This window comes from Numenius arquata, chromosome 2, assembly GCF_964106895.1.
Source record: "Numenius arquata chromosome 2, bNumArq3.hap1.1, whole genome shotgun sequence".
Classification (NCBI taxonomy): domain Eukaryota; kingdom Metazoa; phylum Chordata; class Aves; order Charadriiformes; family Scolopacidae; genus Numenius; species Numenius arquata.
The window spans coordinates 38,482,483-38,501,231 of record NC_133577.1 but is presented as its reverse complement, the minus strand read 5'-3'; the positions used below and the strand labels follow the sequence as shown (position 1 = coordinate 38,501,231).

General features: G+C 38.3%; 1 protein-coding gene across 1 annotated transcript in view; it reads left to right on the top strand.

Annotated features, from left to right (window-relative positions):
- The first annotated feature begins 307 nt into the window (after nt 1-307).
- The window catches only part of CAMKMT (calmodulin-lysine N-methyltransferase), a 219,448-nt gene continuing 201,006 nt past the window's right edge, over nt 308-18,749 (top strand). Inside the window, exons 1-3 of the mRNA XM_074168885.1 lie at nt 308-491; nt 6,250-6,416; nt 15,411-15,475. Coding sequence (XP_074024986.1) covers nt 393-491; nt 6,250-6,416; nt 15,411-15,475 — 331 coding nt within the window. The 5' untranslated portion in view covers nt 308-392. The remainder of the gene's footprint in view (nt 492-6,249; nt 6,417-15,410; nt 15,476-18,749) is intronic.

Sequence of the window (18,749 nt, the reverse complement as noted above, 5' to 3'; positions counted from 1 at the left end):
AGCCAGCAGCCGTGGCGGGCGAGCACCGCTGATGTCAGCGCGGAGCCGCGGCGGCCAGGCGGGCGGCGGCACGCCGGGCGGGCTGGCACGGTCCCTGCCGCGGCTTCCTCAAGTCGTTTCCATTCCACGCACCGTTTCGCCCCCGGGCGCGGCGGTCACAGACGACCCGTCCTAAGGCACCCTCCTGTGCGCCTGAAGAACAGGGTGTAGCGGGAAGGCAGCCTGTAGCCTCAGCGCTGCCCTTAACAAAAATGGCCACCCACTTCCTCCCTCTCAAGCCCTAGCCCGGCCGGTCCTGGCCGCCGTTGGAGGCTCAGCGGCAACTCCCGGCCGGCTAGGGCACCGCTTCCCGCCCGCAGAGGGCGGGGGTCCTGCGTGCTCCTCGCCGCCGCATGGCCGAGGCTGCCGGCTCTCCGGGCCGCCCCGCCGCGGGCAGGTGCGAGGCGAGCGGTGCGGGAGCGGCCAGAGCCCGCTGGCGGCTGCTCGGACAGGTAGGGGGAGCCCGCGGGCGGGAGGGGATGGCGGGGCGGGCCGGCGGCGCAGCCGGAGGGGAGCGCGTTTCTGCGGAACGGCGCTCCCGTGCCCTGAGGCGGCGCCGCCTTGGGCCGGGGAGGTTGATGGTCTTCTCCTGCCCCGCCGGCGCTGGGCTACCGCGACCCCGGGGGCCGCGGGTGCCTGTGGCCGGTGGCTCTCAGCGCCCCGGCTGTGTCCCGGGCAGGGGTGCCGGTGCCGGGCGTGCGGGTGTGGAATCCTGCGGGCGTGGAATCCTGCGGGCGCTGTAGGCATGCGGAGAGCCGCGCTGAGGAGAGCTGCCCGCAGCCCTGACGGGAGGACTGCGAGGACTAGTACGCTGGGTTTGTAGCCCTCTTCCTAGGAAAAAAATAGTAAAAATACATACACATAAACACACACATGGCTCTTTTAGAGCGCCTTCAGTGGATCCCAAAAGTCTGTGGTCTTACAAGCAGTATTAAGGGGAGGAAGGCCAGCACCCCCTTGGCACCTCACAGCCTGTGGGCACCAGCCAGGTGTTTTCAGCAGCAGTTTGGCACCTTCCGTGGGTGCTGCTGGAGCTGGTTGTGGTTCATACCCTGTTCCCGCCCTTTGTCATCACCCCAGGCTGCCTCTCGGGGAGAGCTGGGGTGAGAACCCCCCTCACCTGGCAGCCGAAATGGCCCTGGGGCCCGGCCTGAGGAGGGAGAAGCAGCAAATGGTTACACCTGTGCTCTGGCCATCCATGCTTTTTTTGGACTCTAGGACCATTGCAAGGTTGGAAAGGATTCCTCTGCAGATGAGTGCATGCTTAAAAACCCAGATCAGTTTCATTAGTTGTTATTGTTACCGGCGGTGATATTTACAGCCCTAACTTAAACGTTGAGTTACCCCAGCCAAGCTGTCCCCGAGCGGGCGGAGTGGTGGCAATCAGGCCTGATGGCGGCAGCTGGGTTGAAAGGGGCACCTGGCTGCAGCCGGGTAGTGGAGCAGCAGGTGCGGGGAGGTCAGTATCCACCTTTTCTTTGTGTGTGTTTCTGCTTTCCAAGCTCCCCTGCCCTGTTTAACAGGACAAACTTCTGTTTTGTTACACTCAAAAGCAGGAAATGTCAAAGTTACTGGAAGGAGTATCAGGTTTGTCTTTGTAGGTTTCTGCTCTAGCAGGCTATGCAAGCTGTGCTCTGCAGCTATACTAGCTGGTACTTCTTTTCAACGTACTGCCTTTGGCATATCCCTGTCTCTTAAAATCATAAGGAACTTTTCATAACCATGAAGTGCGTGTATTTGGGGTGCATGCATTTGGGGAGAAGGCTTCTGTTTCTTCCTCAAAGTACACGTATCTGTGACCTTTTCTTCTGCAGATTCCCTGGGTTTTTCCATGTTCTTTAGCTTTTCTGTTGATTTTTATATGGTACGATGAGCAAGGATCAATTTAATCTTACTGGTACATCTGAAATAAAAATCAGTTCTGCACTCTTTACTATAGTGATGCCTGGATCTATCTATGGATTGGGAGAAACCTTCCTTTCTATCCATCTTTAAAGGAGCACTGTCAAAGTGTTGCTTACAGTGCTTTTAAAAATGCTTTTCATACTGCTTATAATAACCCCTTACATGAAATCAGTTCTGTGGTGTATTTATATATTGAATTTGCTTTCATTCAGTGCATACACAAATTGATTTGCTATGGTAAGGATGCTTGAGTGCGTGCTCGCTGATTTAATTAAGAAAAAAGCCCTTTTATCAGGTATCCTATGAAGCTAGCATAAAGAACTAGGGTTTTGCGTAATTACCTATGTGTTCTTTATAAATAAAATGTTTTATTTATACTGAGTTTGAAGTTTGGCAATATTTTTTAAACTTAGCTTGTCAGAATCAAGGAAAATATTTTTTTTGCTTAAAAACAAAAAAGCTAAGGTATGTTTGACATGTAGTGTGCATTTATAAATGACTGGATTAAATTCTTTACTACGGTGTTTTGAGCTCTGCCAGTCTGTGCAATTGATGGCATTATCCAGTCTGTAGTCTTTAGCAGGGAAGTTAGAGGAATAGGCATTGCTCCCTATATGTACACTTGCTCCCTATAGAAAGTTTAGTGAAAACATTCCTGAAATCTGTAAGCTTTATATGTTGATCCTTCCTGTTACCTTCCTCTTGCCCATCTTCTCACATAAGTCTTGCTCACCTGCTAATGTGCTTTAGTTTCCAGAATTGAAAAATAAAGGCTAAAGTAAGGACAGGGAAGTGGCACTTTTTGTTTTTTTCCTTCTCAACAGAAGACAGTCTAAAACAATTTTTCTTCTCTTCCTGCTCATCTCTCCGTGCTCCAGATCTTCTTCCATGGTTTTGTTAGTCTGGAGTTTGTAAACTGTTTACAGTTGAATAGAACAATTTGATAAATAAACTGTAAAAAATAAACAATGCACAGTCCTACTGATGATCTTTAGAGATGGTGTAGTTATAGATTACGGTGTAGCTGATTATGTAGAAACTTTCTTGTGTGTACAGAATATCATGTTCCAATCAGTGCCATAGACCTCAGTGGAGGTTTGTAGACCATCAGCTGTTACTGAATTTGGCTTTTAGTGCAACTGGGTTATACACAATGAGATACACAAAGAAATACAGGGAATTTTAGGTGACTGCCTTTCTCCATATGTTTTTTGTTTGGTTGGTTGTTGTTGGTTTTTTTTTAAGAGAGGTCAAACATCTTTAGGTTTTATAGGGAGTCCTAAATATGATCCTAATATTGTCATTAAATACTGAGGGCCCTGCAACTGAGATCTGTGGTAATATTTTACTAGAACCTTTCTAAAACAGGAGGCATTTTGGTGGTGGTTTTTTTTTAATGTCTTGTATGTTAAGGAAGAAAGTATCGCCTTAGAATCCTGTATTGCTAGGTGAAGTTATAGAGGAAAGAAAATTCAAGTATGAGAGAGAAAATCACAAGGTGTAAGTGTGAGCTTGCATTGTCTGGTGTGATTTTTTTGTTGTTGTTGTTCTTGGTGGTTTTTTTTCTTTTAAGGTACCTGATTTTTCACTGAATTTCACTGAATTTTTAGAGTTGGAAGGGACCATAAAGATCATCTAGTTCAACTCCCCTGCTGAAGCAGGATTGCCCAGAGCATGTTAGAGCATGTAAAGAGAATATTTCATTAAAGGACCTAAAATATTATTTATTTAGATAATATTTGTATGTATGACCCGTGTACAAGTCCAACACTTGTGTATACCTGTGAAGATCTTGTGCAGAAGACAGGGCCTGTCAATACCAAAGGCAGATCTTGAAGAGAGTGAAACAAAGCTTCTGGAATTTTTTTAAAATAAAAATACGCAGGAAAACCTGGCTAAATGTTACTGAGGGAGGAGATAAAGTGGCTATAACCCCAACCAGAGAATGGTGGTGTCTGGTGATTCCTTCCCCACCATATTTCTTTCTCTCTGCCATCACTAAAACTAAGAATTGTGTCTCTTCTGCTGCAAAACCTTTATCTTGCTTTGGTATTGGCTACTGGTTTTACAGGTCCCTGCGACATGTTTATTTATTATGGCAGCATGCAGGAAGTTAGGGAGCTTCACCTTCATTGGAAGGCTGTCATGAAAACAGAGAAGACTGTCTTTCAATGTTTTCAGAACATTATTATGAATTTTAATAGGTTTGTCGCCTTCTGGTTTTTGTCAGTGGATTATCCTATAGCAGCAGCTTATCTTTGTAGCTTGTAACACAATTGTGATGCTTAGGTAAAAATACAAGAGTTAGATATAAATAATTTAACATACTCTTCATTTGTGCTCTGTTTTCTCAGTTATATATAGGTTTTTAAAAGATTTGACCTGCTATTGTAATTTCCAGATCTTAGACCTCTTGATTTTAGTTGGAGGCTGTGGGAGAAATGTTTTTTTGAGTACTCAAATGCTCATGAGATTTTCTGCTAACCCAGAGAATGCATTTTACAGAGTGGTTAGAAGATGTCTCTGTAGAACAAAAAACTGAAACCAGAAAAGTGTTGTCACTGGTGGGTTTTTTTGCCTGCTAGTAATGGCTTGCCTTTGCTTTAAAAAAAAAAAAATCCTCAAAATAACATGCTTTTCTGAAAATTGGATCTTGGTGGTTTTCTTTAGCTGTCAAGTTGGTCTGTTTTGTTTCCAGACATGCCGCTATTATGTGAATGTCTCAATTTGACTAGTCTTTTAATTTGGTTCTGTTTTGCTGGTTTTGTAGTTTCCTTCATGTGTGTATTTTCCCCATGTATTGCAGAAGTAGAAGAAATAGTGCGGACAGCACAGAACCATTTTTAATACTTTGATGAAGATGCCTCTGCTTTTCCTATGCTGAAACTTGCTGATGAAAAATAGATCGAAAAGCAGTAAGCCTGATGCATCAGGCCTGCTGTTAGAAATGAACAGCATAGCAAACACACTTGCCCTGCTCACATATGTAGTATTTCCAAGTATTCTGCAAGTTAATAGGTCATAACACCAAACTGTAAGACTGTTGGGTGTGAGTGCATTTCCAGTTAATGCATAGTCAACAAAGGTTGACCTTTATTTTGTTGTATGCATCCCATATGCAAACCTTCCATTTCCGGTTTCGTAATTCTGGTGAGATACTTCTCATTTGACTTCAGATTTAGCTCTGGTTGTCAAAAACTAAATTGTGGTGCTTTCTTGGTCAACAGAACTACTTCTTGTAACTCTGTCTATTTATAGTGATGACTTTATTTTCCTCTCCTTTATTTTTTTTTTTTTCTGTCACTGTGGACGGCTTATGCACCTTCATTTTAAAAACGCGATGGCAGTTATTTATGTATTCCATCCAGCGTTATGAGAAAGAAGTTAAACCCAGGGCATTGCTGCTTCCACATCACTGACCTAAAGAATAAGCCTTTTTGTCTGGCAGGGAAATGCTGCTTGTCTTCTGTGCAATGGTGCAGCTCAAAGGGGCCGGGTGCTGCGTTGTCCTGTATGGAGGAGTTGATACCTCACTCCCTGAAGAGAAGACATGGTCGTGTGCAGCAGACTATGCAGGACAGAGAGCCTGTGTTTACTTCCCTGAACAAGTGTTTTAGTTATTTAGCTATTACACAGAATGCAGATGGCCACATTCTGCTTCTGCTACTGCCTTGAATTCTTCAGTCTCTTAGGCCTGAACTTGGTGCTGTCAACGTAATTTGGGGATCGTGTAAAGGCTGGCTAATGCATCAGTCCCCTTAGAGGGGCCTGGCAGAGGAATATGCAGTTGTGGCATCTGAAAGTCTGGGGCCTGGGATAGGTAGCAAGTTTGGCAGCAGTTCTGCAAGTGTGCAGCAGTAGACTTGTAAGCTAGGATGTAGTCTACCTGGCAAACGTATCACTCATATTTATTTTTTTTTAATCTACAGTGCCAGTGAGTGCCACAGAAAGTTTCACAGTGGTGATGGGAGGATAGGGAAGAATCCAGTCTGCCCCTCAAATTCTGGCATGGGTTCACTGGAGTGGGAGTTAAAAAAGCAACTTTGTGTACTTATGAACACAATACGTTTTGCCTTCCAGTTATTGAGATTTAATAAATTCATAACCCATTCTCTTGACCCCTACCATAAATACCACTGTTATTTTCTCAGGCTTGACATACTTGAACTAGTTATTCATAGCTATTAGCTAATGGCATAGCTATTATGCTTGATTCCGGACTTCCCTCTTCAGTTAAATCAGCCTGTGTTTACTTGTTTTTTGAAAGTTTTATTCTTAATGTTTAATTTGTTCTTCATTTCAAAGGTTCTGAAGAAAAAGCACTTGAAAGATGTGCATCTCCAGCAAGTGTCTGTAAGAAGGTTCGCATCATTCAATCTCTTTTCAGTAGAAGACCAGAATACAGAAGAGGAAACTGGGACCTGGGTTCAGTATAAAAGCATCTTTTATCCTGAGTATAGTGTGTCCTTAAGGTAACCATCATTTAAGTTTCAAGTACTTCCTAAGATCTTATACAGGCTTCAAATATAAAACTCATTAGTCATTCTTCCAGTGTTTTGTGTAACTAGGGCATAGTTACAAATAAACTTAGATGTTTAGTTGTTTGTAACAGTAAGCAGCTTGTCTGATTTTTTTTTTTTTTTGGGGGGGGGGGCTACATTTCACTGAAGTGGCAGAGCTTGAATGAAAATACTAATGACTACCTATATCAGAATGCAAATATGAGCATTTATTTTATATTTCTAATAGCTTTCTGTTTTAACATTCTTCAGATATAAATGAAAAAAAACTGAACACGTTTACTTGTAATCTTAATAAAAATTTTAATTACATGTTGTTATTCATAAAGTTCTAAAAGCTTTTTGGTAGTGATCTATATTTTATTCAATTTTCTTCTTAATCTTTCTTATAAAACTCAATGATAATTTGGAAGCCAATTTGCAAACTAAAAGAATAAAAAAATTTCCTCTTCCTACAGAAATGGTTTATGCCCATTGAAGAAATCTGTTTTATATTAGAGAAATGAAGATATCTGCATTTAAAAAAAAAAAAGCATACAAAAGCAAAACCAAAAAAACCCCCAAAATCTGAATCCCCCCCATTAACCCTCTGAAGAAGTGTTAGTGAATTCTCAGTAGCTTTAGCAAAATAGAAAATTTTATAGCTCCCATTCATTACTATGTGTTTGTGTTCCTCCCCGCCCCCCTTCCTTTTCTCCTGCTTTGATTTCATTTTTCTTGTTCTGTTTTGTACGCATCTATAACTTGGTTTTGCCTGGACGGGTATCATTGCAACAGTAACTTAAGCATCCCTGAATCAATACTTGTTTTGCTGCCCATAGTTAGCCTTGCTGAGGGTGTAGGATTTTGCATTCTGTGCACAGCAGAAGATACTCTGGAGGGTATTGTAAAGTGCATTTTTATTTAACTGAGATCTTTAAATTAAAGTCAATCTTAGAAACTAGGATCTAACACACACAAGTGACCACCATTAAGTGGCATTTTTGCAAGGTTATAAAAAAAGCAACAAGAAAGAAACTAGAACAAAACAAAAACTCCCAAAACAAAAAAAGAACCCAACAGCACTACCAGCAAGTTGGCTTAAATTTGCAGCTGGGTGAAAAGTCAAATACAAAATTGTTTAGAGCTTTATAAAGCCTTAATTTTACATTTTCCAAGCTTATATTTTTGATACTAGAAGGCTTCAAAATAAAACTTTTCCATTTGAAAATACTGCCCGTTTGTAATAGAAGTAGGTACAGTGTTTTTTCTGCTTATGGACTTTTCCAGTGAACTGCTGGGGAATGCTACAGATTTACCCAGAGGCTCATAGTCTACCTAATCGCTTTGTGCAGTGTCTCTATTCACTCGTTTTAGGTCTTCGGAGGGCGTTTAGGTAGAATTTAGGCTGAGCAAGTCTGCAATCCTCCATGCTGCAGCCCTGAACTTCTTCATTCAGCCTCCATAGTTCACTGCCATGGTTTGCAACACTCAGTGTCACTTACTTGATTTACTAGTTGTGTGAGTTTTAAGGTAGGAGGCGAGCTAAGGTTCACCTGTGCCAGCAGTACAAAAGCCAAGGGAATGTCAGGCTGATCTTGCTCTGACATTTGATATTTGTGTGCTTCTGTTTCCATCACTTCCCATGTTCATAATTTTATTTGGCATTATTAATTGGCTAATAGTAGCTTCACTGGTAATAGGACATAGCTCAAGCTGTAGACTGTGAACAAGTGTGTTTGTTCATGCATGGTTTTATTGTTGGTGATCATTATATAGCTTTCTAAGTATGGGCGTTTTCCTTTAACCTTTTATGTTGCTCTGAGCTTGACCAATGGAAATGTATGGTTCCTGTGCTGGAGCAGGCTCACACTGGGTTTTAAAAACTGTATATTGAAGAGAATAGTGGGATTGTCTCCTTGTAGGGATTTTCATTTTTATTTTTTTCCCCGTATTTTGTTCTGTTCTAGAATATACTCAGGGATCTAACAAAAAAACCCAAACAATATTCTATATTCAATTCTATATTCAAATGTTTTCTCTATATATTGAAGTAGTAGCAATAGATAGTGTATACTTATGATTTCAGAATATTGCAGGATGGTGAAGAAGGAAAGGAGAAAATACTCGCTCTATATTTTGCCAGGGACAAATTATAAATCCTGCAACAAAATTTGCTTTACCTTAAGTCTGTATTAAGTAAAAGTTCTCTTTTTTGCAGAAGCAGTAATTTAAGTGGGCAAACATACCAGTTTAATTTACATAACAGAACAATAGTTCTCCTTGCTGAAACTTGTGTATCTAGAAGACAAGAAATCTTGGAGTAAGCGTTCCTGGATCTTTGAGAACTGATCGTGTCTTGGAAACTTAAAGATCTTGTGTATGTCTGACAGCCTTCCCTTCGTTTTTCTCCTCCCATTGGCAAAATATTACCATAATTTTCATCAAATAGAAGCGATTTTAACAATATAGCAAGAGCATATTATTAACAATAACCTCAGTCAGGTAAACCCAGAACAGTGTGCTTGAGTAGGAGAGCCTTTTTATGCATCTTTTTGTCAGGAAAGAAATGTTTCTACGGCCCCTCTAAAATCTTGACAAAAGTGCTTTTGAATTTTCATCTACATATGTTTTCCTTATGTATTAACATCTTCTTTGGAAAGCTTATTGCAGATGTTGGATTTTAAAAGGGTTGTCAGCTAATATCTTGACAAGACTAAATACTTAAGAAAGTTCATAAGGTTGTTACTGGCTTTTGGCAAAGAGTATAAAGGTCAAACTATATCAGTTCAAGGGCTATCAAAACTGATCAAATTGTATATTCAGATATGCTATGACCTAGCTGGGATTACTGCTCTCAAGGGACTTTGGGACCAGTTTGTTAGGCAAAAAGAAGCTTTGGTAGGAACTACCAGTGGTGTGCATGTTTTTCTGAACTTCTCAACGCAGCTTGTTTTAATAAGCTGCTCTTTTTCTAACCAAATTCAGGTTGGATTTACATTTGGGAAAGAAGAGCTTATGCCATGTTTTTTTGCCACTCGTTTATTTTTGGAATCATTCTTAATAACAAATATTCCAAAGCAGGAAGCCAATATAAGTAAATTTTTGCTTAAAAAGTTTAAGCTGAATTTACGTGCTATTTTGACTAGAACCTTGAGGTGACAACATCGTTGACTCATTTTAAAAATCCCCATAACTCTTCTGGTTAAAGAGCAATCTCTAGCGTGCTTAATGAAATGTGGATTCGTGATATATGGTGGAAGGTGTTCTCTTGAAGTTTATATAGGTACTGAGGTGCTTCGTGATAGCTCTGGTGTATGAAAAGGAGTGTCTGATGAGTGTGATTATTTTTTTTTTTTTTTTTGTTAGCAGTGAAAGATGTGTCAAAATGAAGTTTCTTGCGTTATAATCCAGAATCTCATTTGAATAGTCTAATGTCATTTGGATTTGTACCACAGTTGATGCTCCTGCACACTACATCCTTATCTCGATGATATGAATTGGGTGGCTACATACATGAAATTGCTCTCTAGTGATGTTTGCAATTAATGTTAGTTAAAAAATAAAGCCCTAAACTGACAGGAAGTCAGCCTGGGAATTGGACTGAATGTTTATGGCAGTCTAACATGAAGGATGCAGACATATTAGTCCAAGCTGGAAATGCAGTTTACACATTCAGATTTGTAATCTAGTCTGCAGGTGAAAAATATAAACCTCATTTTGAGTGAAATTTCTTGCAAGCTTGAAGTGGAAAAAGGTATCTTTCATTACAGATATTATCTGGCTTTATGGGTCTTTTCTCCATTAAAAATATGTTTTTATTCATAAAACTTCCATGTTTGTTAGTGTGATTCAAGTTCTTTTTAACTTTGGAGGTATTTCATTTTGCTGGTAAAAGTTATGCATGTGCTAAATGTTTTCTTGGTGATAAGAAGATACAGAGTAAGTAGAGACATCTTAAAATGTTAATTTAATATTGCATTTCTAAATCCTTCTATTCTTAGTCAGGAATATGCTTTTTAAATTTTGTATGAATAGTTCTAGCAATGAAGTGAATATAGATCATAAAGATGCAGTGTCTCACTGTGGAGATGGTGTCTGTCTTTTAGACAGGAAAATTATTCTTTTATTAGAGTTAAAAAAGAAGCAAGCAATATCTTCAAATTTTCTATTTCAGGTTATGGATTTACTTTAAAATTGTAGGCTCATTTTAAGCAATTAGAGAAGAAATAAGTTATTTCTGCGGTAAAATATTTTCCATTGATCAGTCATTTGGTGTTTGAAATACTGAAATGCAGAACTGAAAGGAACAACGTTAGCAGCTTACAGGAAGGGTTAAATCTTTGTAAAGAGCGTTGTGTTCTTTACAAGGTGTCATGCCTTTATTCTGAATATGAATGAACCTTTAGATAAAAATATGAAAGAAATTATTAGATTATTCTAGACCTTTGGTTTAGAAATGAGAGGCATATTATTTGCCTGTGGCAAGTGGTATGTTAGAAAATGGTCTAGGAGTGAATTCCATTGGCTATTCCTATAGGATATTTCTGTTAATACATGTTGAAGTTTTAATGATTTTTTTTTTTTTTTAATTTTATTTTAAGGATAGACAAAAAAATGAAGGGAATTTCAAGGAATATTGCCTACTCCTTATGGACAATTTGTGCGGATATGATAAACTTGCTTTCTTCCATTTATTGCATGCTAAGATATGTTGTGTGGATTTAGTAGCATAAAGGCTTGGCCACCTTTTTGTAAAGTACCCTTGGCAGTAACTTTTTCGCCCTTATCCTGCCTTTCATTTTCCACAAATATTGTACTTTTACTTTGTATCCAGGTTAATAATGTATGGTGATGTGTTGTGATTTTTTTTTTCTTTTGAGTATTATATGGCAATGTAGCCTACCTTAGTTTTTGTGTTTTAAGTTTACTACATGTATTTAGTTATTTGTATTATTTTTCCTCATTCATTTGAAGTATAAAAGAAGGAACATAGTTTTGTTTCATTATGGTTGATGAAAAGCGTACATTAATGGGGAGTTACTGAAGGATTATTTTTATTCTGCTGTCTACAGCTATTTGTGTTGCCTGAATTGGAGAGGAAGGAACGTTAATATATTTTAAAGATACTCCTCTTTCTCTGACTTTATTTATACATCCAAAATTGATTTATTCATAGTCCAGAGTAAGGAATTTTGCTTTGCTTGATATCAGGAGAAACATGAGTTAAATTAGTTTGTCATTTGTAGATTTATCTTCTGTAAGATTCTGCCTCAGCGATAGAAATTTTGCGTAGTGTACCTTGAAGACTTACTGTAAGAACACTGCAGATCAGATTAACCACGCTGGCCTGAAGTTCACTTTATCTGTGATGCTTACCTGTGCTTGTTTGAAGTACTTTGTTGATTTCAGCAATTACAGCTTTGAACTTCTTTGAAGTTCTTTGAACTGTACAGCATTCATGACATATTCCAAAGCACTAAATACCTGTGTAAATTTATGGGAATTTTAAGATTGGGATTTAACCACAAGCTTCTGTGTTTCCTTTCCTTGACTTTCATCATTCAGAGCATATGACACTTACAGACTCTTTATGGGCAGTTTATAAGGCGTACTGTGGAAAGCTGTGATTATGAAAAAAGATGTGAAGTGTATTGGCAGTTTTCACTGGGCTGGGTAATGGGGGAGCAGCTGATGGGATGGGACAGGGAAGCAGCAGCTGGTACAGAGCTGCTGGGGAGGTACATGCAGAGCAGTTGGTCCCAAACTAGAAGCTGTGTTTTTTTGGTGCAGGACTGAGTAGCATAAAATTTATGACAGAATTTAGGGTTAAAGAATACCTGTGTTTACAGGTGCATGTAACTTCTGGTCTGCAAGTCAGATCTGTGATGGAAAAGGGTTGGGGAGAGTAGCTGGTGCAGAGTCTGTCTGCAGGCTCTACAAATACAGTCCTCCATATGGAGAAACATGTTGCTGTTGCTGTTCGGAAACGTGTCACCCTGAGTTCTCCCTTTCATAAGTAGATCAGCTGTTGGCACGTTGCTTTCCTCAGTCCTAAAATTTGTCTGCAGTAGAAGTTATTCTCAATTCTTCACCGTTTGGGTTCCTTAAATGTTAAGTGGTTGCCAGTGGAATTTAAGTGCCTATTCTTTAGCATGGTGTGGGGAGAAAAAGCTTTATCAGCAAGAAGAGGTATTTTCCTATCCTGCTAATTGACTTGGGAAGATTCACTGCTACTAATATGGAGTAGTCTTAAAATAGTCCATAATGGTAATTTAGTTAAGACCTGAGATGTGTTTTTTGGAGTAAATGGCAATGGCTTTGCTATCCAGATCACTGTTGAGATAGTGGCTACTTTTCTCATTCTAGGAGATGGAGCTTGCTCCCTGCTTTTGTTCAGTGAAGGTTTTATAAGCTGATAAGGCTAAAGGAAGCAGCTTAAACCCTGTCCCGTTTCACAATGAGTGTGGAGGCATCTGGAAGACTGAGAAGGAGGAAGTCCCTCATAGCAAAGCTGGATGCTTCTCATCACTAAATTATGGCTCACTTATGTGCTAGCCACCAGCAGTATTTGTGAAAGTAAGAAAGAGATTGTTGAGACAGTTAGAGGAAGAGACTTTGAACATTGCATGCGGCCAGAAAAGGGTGCCTGTGCAAAATGCTTCTGCTGGCCGAGAGTGCAAATGTTGGAGTGTGTTGTGTTTGTACTTGGACACTGCAAGCTTTTGACCACTGAATAATGAATATAAGAATATGTTTGAAATTTGTGTGTGTTGATTTGAATTATGGAAAGACTGTTTTATAGTTAGAGAAAGAACTGATCCTTAATGAAAACTGAGTGTACCAAAAATAATAATGTAAATGAAGAACACTTACTGGGTTAAATAAAACATCACCAAAATTTCAGGACAACTTTAAAAACAGTAAGTGTGTGGCGTGCATCTGTTGTGGAATCTTAGCTTATTCTTCAGCCTGAGGTACTCAGAGCTGTCTACTTCTCATCTCCCGTTAAAAACAGTTATGGTTTTATCATTTCTCTTTTTTTGCCTTTGTCCATGTTTTGACCCTGAGGTATATAAATTGTATTCTTCTCTAGACCAGGATACTCCACTTCTTTCTTCATAGCATTCTGTTGAACTACAGGTACTATATAGCTAAATTGTTCATCCTCACCTTTGTTTGCTTTGCTTGGAGATTTGCATGATAAATCTCCTTTATATATGGACTATGTACATAAAGAAATTGAGGGGAGAAAATAACAACCCAAAACATGTTATCCTGGGACTAATCTATATGCCAACAAAGATTAAAATATTTCTTTACTGTCTCAGCATCTCCCGTCCCCCACACCCCCATCTTACATTCATTTAGGAGATGAAGCATTCACAGCTGTCTGAGAGACCCTAACTGTGTCAGACATCTGTACGATTACGGAGTTTGTGGGATGCCAAGGAGTCAGCAGGGGACAGTTTAAAGGGCAGCTCTGTGGTTGGCAGAGCTACTGATCCTGTCCACTTTCTTGTCACTTCCTTTGAATTAAGTCTGTTGCATTGGTTGTCCAATCTGATTGAAAACAAACTTGCCAAAAAAACCCAAAGAATCGCAATTTAAGTCCATGGGATCCATCAGAATTCTTGTAGGTTTCTTGTAGGAATGTATTTTTGGTTTGGCTTTATATAGCTGGGAGAAGAGCTCTAATGTCCAGTTGAATCTTTTCTAACATCTCTCATATATTTCATTGCCCCTGTTTATGAGCTCATTTCAGTTTGTTAATGTGATTTCCATTTGATTTTAATTTTTTTTTAAGAGTAGTCACTGTTTGGTGCTTCTCAAACTTTAACATGTAAATGTTTCTTTAATGCTTATGCTTATCAGAAGCTACAAATAGCTTTTTTTTTCACTATAAATATAAGATTTCATATTTGCAAAAAAGATATAGTTTGTTTTGGGTTTTTTTTTCATTCTTATAACAATCTTCCTTCAGGAAAGAAAAGCTGAGAGAATGAGAACTAATTTTGTAGCTGCTAGAATTGTTGGATTTCTTCCACTTTTTCTGTGTTTCAAATTAGCATGTTCCTAAACACCTTAGAAGCTATATTTGAAACATTATTAAAAGATTGTATTTCGCTGCCTTGCTGAATTCTTTTTAGATTTTTTGATGCATTTGTGAAATACCTATCTGATCTGATTCTTGTGAAGCATAAGTTTTTTTTTATTGTTGTTTTTTGTTTATTTTGGGCTTAGATTAGCTCGGAACACTTTAAAAAATTTAGTTGCTTTTTTTTTTATGTGAATCCATCTAGCCTGACATCTGTAACATGTAGAGGAAGCTTCATAAGCAAGTTATTATCCAACTTCAGATCGTGTTCCTTCTGCTGCTGTCAGTGTTTTGCTCATTGTGTTCTAAAATTTGCAGTTGGTATGTGAAATTCAGTTAATTTATTATCCCCAGTTTTGAATGTTTATTTCACTTGGGTTATGCAAATGTAAAACCAAAGAAAATGCAGTTCACTGAACACATTAATCAGTTTCATTGTTCATATTAATTAAATGAAGTGCGCTTGATTTTTGTGGGAGAAAATAAGAATGTGTGTACAGCTGCTGTTCGAAAATAGTCTTTTGTTTTTTCTCTTCAAAGAAATCACTTTATCAAAATTATTCCCTTCCTATATGTGACTTCCACAACTAAACAAAAATTGATGCTCTTTGGAAATGTTTTAGTTTTGATAAATTATTAGTTTCTGAGAAACCTGTTCCTGGTTCATGAATTTAGGTGAGGAAACTGAGGACAAGTGATTGTCCCCTTGTTTTCCCCCTGGTGGTTACAGTAGTACCTGTTTGCTACTTGTCTGTGAAAGGGCTTTGTGAGAAGTGAATGCGCACAGTGAACCTCTTTTCTGAAGAGGCAGGATTATTATTTTTGATTATTTATATGTTGTTAAAGTCACTATTTATGTTTTCTTCCAGATTTCACAATGGACTCTTAAATGTTAAAGATGTTCTTACAAGTTTTGACAACACGGGGAATGTCTGTAAGTTGTTTTTTATTTAAATACAGTATTATGTTGATAGTCCAAGTGTGTCAATATAAAATATTTCTGCATGAGCCCTCAATAACCATTTAATCTAGCTGAGAAACACCATTACTGTGGCCAGAGGTACAGATCTGCCTATCATGGTGTTTTATGTGATACGCTATTTTTACGTAGCACAGTTGGTTTTTTTTGATACACCCTTAAGTCATCCCAGTGCAGGTTATTTTTGATTCTGTGGTTCTGTGACTGCAGTGGGAACGTTAGAGCAGCTGGACTGGGTTGGACGAAAAATTAGTTTAGCTCATTGATTTGTGTTGGCCAGTGGCCAGCAGCGGCTATCTGAGGAACAACAGTGCAAGAACACAGGAAGCAAACAATGATGCTTCTAGCTTGGAGAGGACAAACTCAAACCAGAGAAAAACAAAAGAGTGCACACAGGCAAGTTGTGAAATTCCTCCCCACAGAATGTTTTGGATCCTAGGAGGTGACATGGATTCAAAAGGCAAAGGGGAAAAAATTGTGCAAGAGAAATTCACTAATTCACTGTGCCTGTTAAATATAAAGACATTACTTATGGCGTAGGAAGTGCTGGATGTTAGGAGAATTAATGGGGCAGTAGGGTGATATGTTTGTCATGATCTTTCACTCTTATCTAAGCATCAGTTACTGGCTGCATTAACCTGAGACAAGATGAGCTGTAAGTGGACCTTCAGTGTCTGACCCAGTATGGCTCTGCTTCAGTATACTTATTAATAAAATTATCTATGCTGTTAATGGGCTTGAATTACACAACTGTTGTAGATCATGGAAAAGAAGGATGGAAAAGAGTGAAAATATTTAAATGTTTTTGATGTAATGAGTAATTACTATTATATAATTAACAATTACAGATATACATATAATCCTTATTTGATTATTCTGCTTTATTTCTTGGGCTGGTTGGTTGGTTTGTTTTCAAACAAGAAAACTGATGGAATAAAGGGAGGGTTCTCTGTAAGTTTGATAGATATTCAAGAAATGTGTGCGTATTTCTTCCTCCTTATCAAACCAATGATATAGAAACTGGTCTGATATATATGTGTTTCATTTCAAAACTCCAGACTTAAGAGTTCCAAAGCTGTATTTCAGTAAATGTTGTTTTTTTCATTAGCAGAAAGGTCAGTTTAGTTAATAAACTTTTGCCTTCAAAAGGAAAAAAGTAATCATAAATTATGTGCTCACCATTGTAAACTTTGCTAGCTTTCAGTCAGTTCTGAACATTTGAGATAGTTGTGTGGTTCTGTCACCAAATACTTCAGGATATATTCTTTAACAGTTCCCAAAGAGAAATTTGTTCTCTGATTTCTGAATTGGAATGGTATCTGAGGGATATATGAATATCCAAAAATAATATTAAGGCTGAGAAAGAAAATTTATATTTGTAATTACGGTTGACATCGGCTGTAGATGTAGACATCATGAGCTTGATGATAAAAGCATTTAGAAAATGCTTTGTTTAAATTATGGGAGGCAATTAGAGAGATTTGATGTAGTTTTTCAGAATAGAAAGCTAGAGGGACTTCTATAACAAGCTGGTTTATTCTCATAAACTGTCCTCGATAAGGGAAAAAATATGGGAAAATTAAGGAAAAAAAAAAATCCAAACTGGGGTTTTGGATCCAGAAAAAATATTGTTGTAGTTCATTACATAACAACTCAGGTATTTATTTTGAACAGCAGAGAAAATACTTTTTTTTTTTTTTAATGTCTAAAAGTGCTTTAATATTAACCGTTGCATTCTGGGTCAAGACAACGTACCTTACTCTGTTAAATATAGTGACATCACTTCTTAATCTTTGTTTGAGTACTTAGATTGTGATCAATCTACACAAATGTCCTTGTTAACACAAATTAATTAATCTGCTAAAGTTTTCATATGCTTTACTATTGATAGATGTGCTGTCAGGTCTTCTGTTAACATTTTCCAGTATTTCTGCTACTTGTTGACTGCAGATGGTAGAACAAGACTTACTACTCTAGTAGGCACAACACCAATGCTAACACAGAAGTAATGTGACACTGTAGTTCTTGTTACTATTTCTCTGTATATACAAAGATTCATATTTGTCCTTTTGGATTCAGTATTGCTGTGAGGGTCCATGCTGTGCTATTATACACAGTGTTTGTGAAGTTGTTTCAAGAATCGCTGCTTCCCCATTTTTAGATGTTTATGTCTATAAGTATCTATCGGTATTGATATAATATTACAGATTCATACCCATTTTACTAAGCACTCAAGATTACACTCTGTTAGGGTAACTCTAAAATAGTCATCATCTGGCAGCATGAAGTACTGGCTTGGAGTGTAATAATTGTACTTTTTTTGCTACTACCTGTATGGAGTAAATGTCCCCACTGTCCAAGTCACAGCAACCATGTGTCTATCACACCCTCATAGTAAAGTTCCCCCAACCATGTGTTTACTTAGCTGCTCTACTTGAATCATACCTGACCAAATTTGTGCACACTCCCATTATCCCTTGATTGAATTGTCTCTTTCTTTGACTTTTTTGTATTTCTTGGCTCTTTTTGTGTTAACGTGGAAATGGAAGGTAATAATCCTGCCTCCTTTCACCCCCAAGGGTAGCTATAGTTGTAGTATTTCTAAAATTAGGTTGACTGTTTTTTACAATTGCTGTGGTGTTCTTCAAGAACTTCATATTATCAGATGATAGTCTACCCTAAAAAAAAACCCAAACGTTTCTAAAATGGTCTTTACCACTTATAGATTATTTGTTCTAATACCTAACACTAACGGAACTAGTGAGTATTAAACATACTGTCAGTCCCATCTACAGTAGCATGCTCCGTGAGGGGACCCATTGAATGATTAGAGACTTTAATGTACTTTTAAGACACACTGCATAGTCAGTATTTATTTACTGGGCACTAAACTCGCTTAAACGATTTGTACCAAATTATCAGAAAACAGTTAAATATTTTAGTGTTCTGTGTGTTTGTTTTGGCTGCCATATTGATTATTTATCAGGAAGATTAATGTTTTGCTAGACGTTATTTTTTATTAAATAATTGTGTATTAAACAGATTTTGTAAAAACTGAAGCAGGTTGAATATTACATCCTTTTTAAACATGACCATTTGTTTCAAATAGCATGGTTTGTGTGGTTTTGGGGGGAGTTTTTTTGTTTCTTCTAGTAATGTTTCTAAGTACCTTGTGTTAAAAGGAGCTTTTTCAGGGAGCATTTCTATGGTCTTTTTGTTTCACTTCTTG